The sequence below is a fragment of the Diaphorina citri genome, unplaced genomic scaffold (assembly GCF_000475195.1).
Source record: "Diaphorina citri unplaced genomic scaffold, Diaci psyllid genome assembly version 1.1 scaffold11897, whole genome shotgun sequence".
In the NCBI taxonomy this organism is placed as follows: Eukaryota; Metazoa; Arthropoda; class Insecta; order Hemiptera; family Psyllidae; genus Diaphorina; species Diaphorina citri.
In genome coordinates, this window is record NW_007389268.1 from 1 (window position 1) to 1,569 (window position 1,569).

General features: G+C 37.2%; 1 protein-coding gene across 1 annotated transcript; it reads right to left on the reverse strand.

The window, feature by feature from the left end:
- Positions 1-334: 334 nt before the first annotated feature.
- Positions 335-1,563, reverse strand: LOC103522843. The gene is made up of 2 exons (XM_008487931.3): positions 1,455-1,563; positions 335-617 (listed from the first exon to the last, which is right to left on the reverse strand). The coding sequence occupies exons 1-2, from the start codon at positions 1,475-1,477 to the stop codon at positions 335-337; spliced, it is 306 nt and encodes a 101-aa protein (XP_008486153.1). The 5' UTR covers positions 1,478-1,563.
- Positions 1,564-1,569: the final 6 nt, after the last annotated feature.

Below are 1,569 nucleotides of genomic sequence, written 5' to 3' on the forward strand. Positions count from 1 at the left end.
GAGCTGAAATAGGAAGTCAGCGAGTTAGTGAAGAAAAGGAAAACTGGGAACTTTTGAAAGAATGGGAGAAATGGTTCGCATAGAATAGATATTGTTTCAGTGCTAGGACAAGACTAGTGTTAAAAAAGAGGCGATGAGAAATTTACTTCTGTCTTCACGGTCTGGAAGCTACTAGCACTTTCATTATTGATCTTTAAAAATATGAAACTTAATAAAAAAAAAGTCAAACATTCTTTTTCAAGACGTCACACATGTATGCCAGGAACATTTTGTTCAAATGTTGTTCATTTGTAGTTTTTATGTTCAAATCATTGTCAATACAAATTCCAAGTACTTACGGGTGCTCTCCATATTGTTGTTGTTGTTGTTGTCCATATTGTTGTTGAGCGTAGAAATCTTCGGCATTCATATTCAAGGCCCGGGTCATTCGCTCCTGGGACCTGGCTAGAGGTGACTTCAAGTCAAGTCTGGAGCCACACGTCGGTTTGGGACACTGGACATAGGCCACCATTTGGTTCACTTCACATCTATCGACTAGCGTGAGTCCTTCTAAAGTTTCCTGAATGAATAGTCCTTCGTAGGGGACGTCTTGGGGTTTGGAGAGGACTTGAACTGATCTGAAAGTCAGAAAGGAAATTTTATGTTGACAAATAACATTAGGAGCGATAAAAAATCTACAACTTTACCTATCTTCACCTGTTGTATTTTATTTCATTGTCATTCTCTACTACCACTATTAATTTACATTTACCTTTTTTTCCTAGTTAAGCAAGGTCTTTTTGATGTGAAGAGTTTTTATTGAATTGTTAGTTGTATGTATTATTATTCTTTAACCCATCAAATATACGAGACCTTGTTTAGACTGCTGGGGTAAAGGGACTTTTCAGTCCTATTTGGGCAGGATAACCAAGGTATATTCTATTCTATCCTATTCTATCTTGAAAAGAATTGTTGCAATAGCTGCAGCGAAACATTGGGGAAATCAAGTATAGCCGGACACGAAAAGTAAGTAAGCAGTGGATCTCTAGGAAAGCTGCAATCTCTCAATAAAACTGCCACTGTAAACACAACCGAAACCAAAGATAATTACCGGATTGATGTGGTACCTTACGATTTTTCTTTTTTATCACATGTCTCTTGACTCTCTTGGTCCATTATCATTATACTTCTAAGTTCTAAGAGAAGCTACATTGAGTACAGAGATACAACATGGTGGATACAGTCAAAACATTTCTGGAACGACTAACCCCCGATTTTCTAGGTTTAACTTTTTCACAGTATAAACTGAGTTTAGCGCCCTTTTTTTACTCAGTTTAAACCAAGATTGATCCAAATAAGCTCACTTGTGGCCCTGGGCATTAGGATTTGATTTTTAGGAGCTACATTGAGCATTATTCAAAGTTCAATATCAGTAGATGACATAGAATTTTATCTCTAAAAGATAAATAACTTACTCAATTTCGGGATCGATCTCCATTTGACAAATTTCCAAAGCCCAAGATGACGCAATTTTCCTGACGGTCGAGTGACAGACGGGATACCATTTTCCTTTGTAGTTGTGATGCAAGA

What these genes read in the sequence shown, in the direction of transcription:
- LOC103522843 (XM_008487931.3), bottom strand. Translation starts at nt 1,477, where the DNA reads ATGGAGATCGATCCCGAAATTGA. An exon ending in GAGATCGATCCCGAAATTGA is followed by an intron (nt 618 to 1,454) that starts GTAAGTTATTTA and finishes TCTGACTTTCAG; the next exon opens with ATCAGTTCAAGTCCTCTCCA.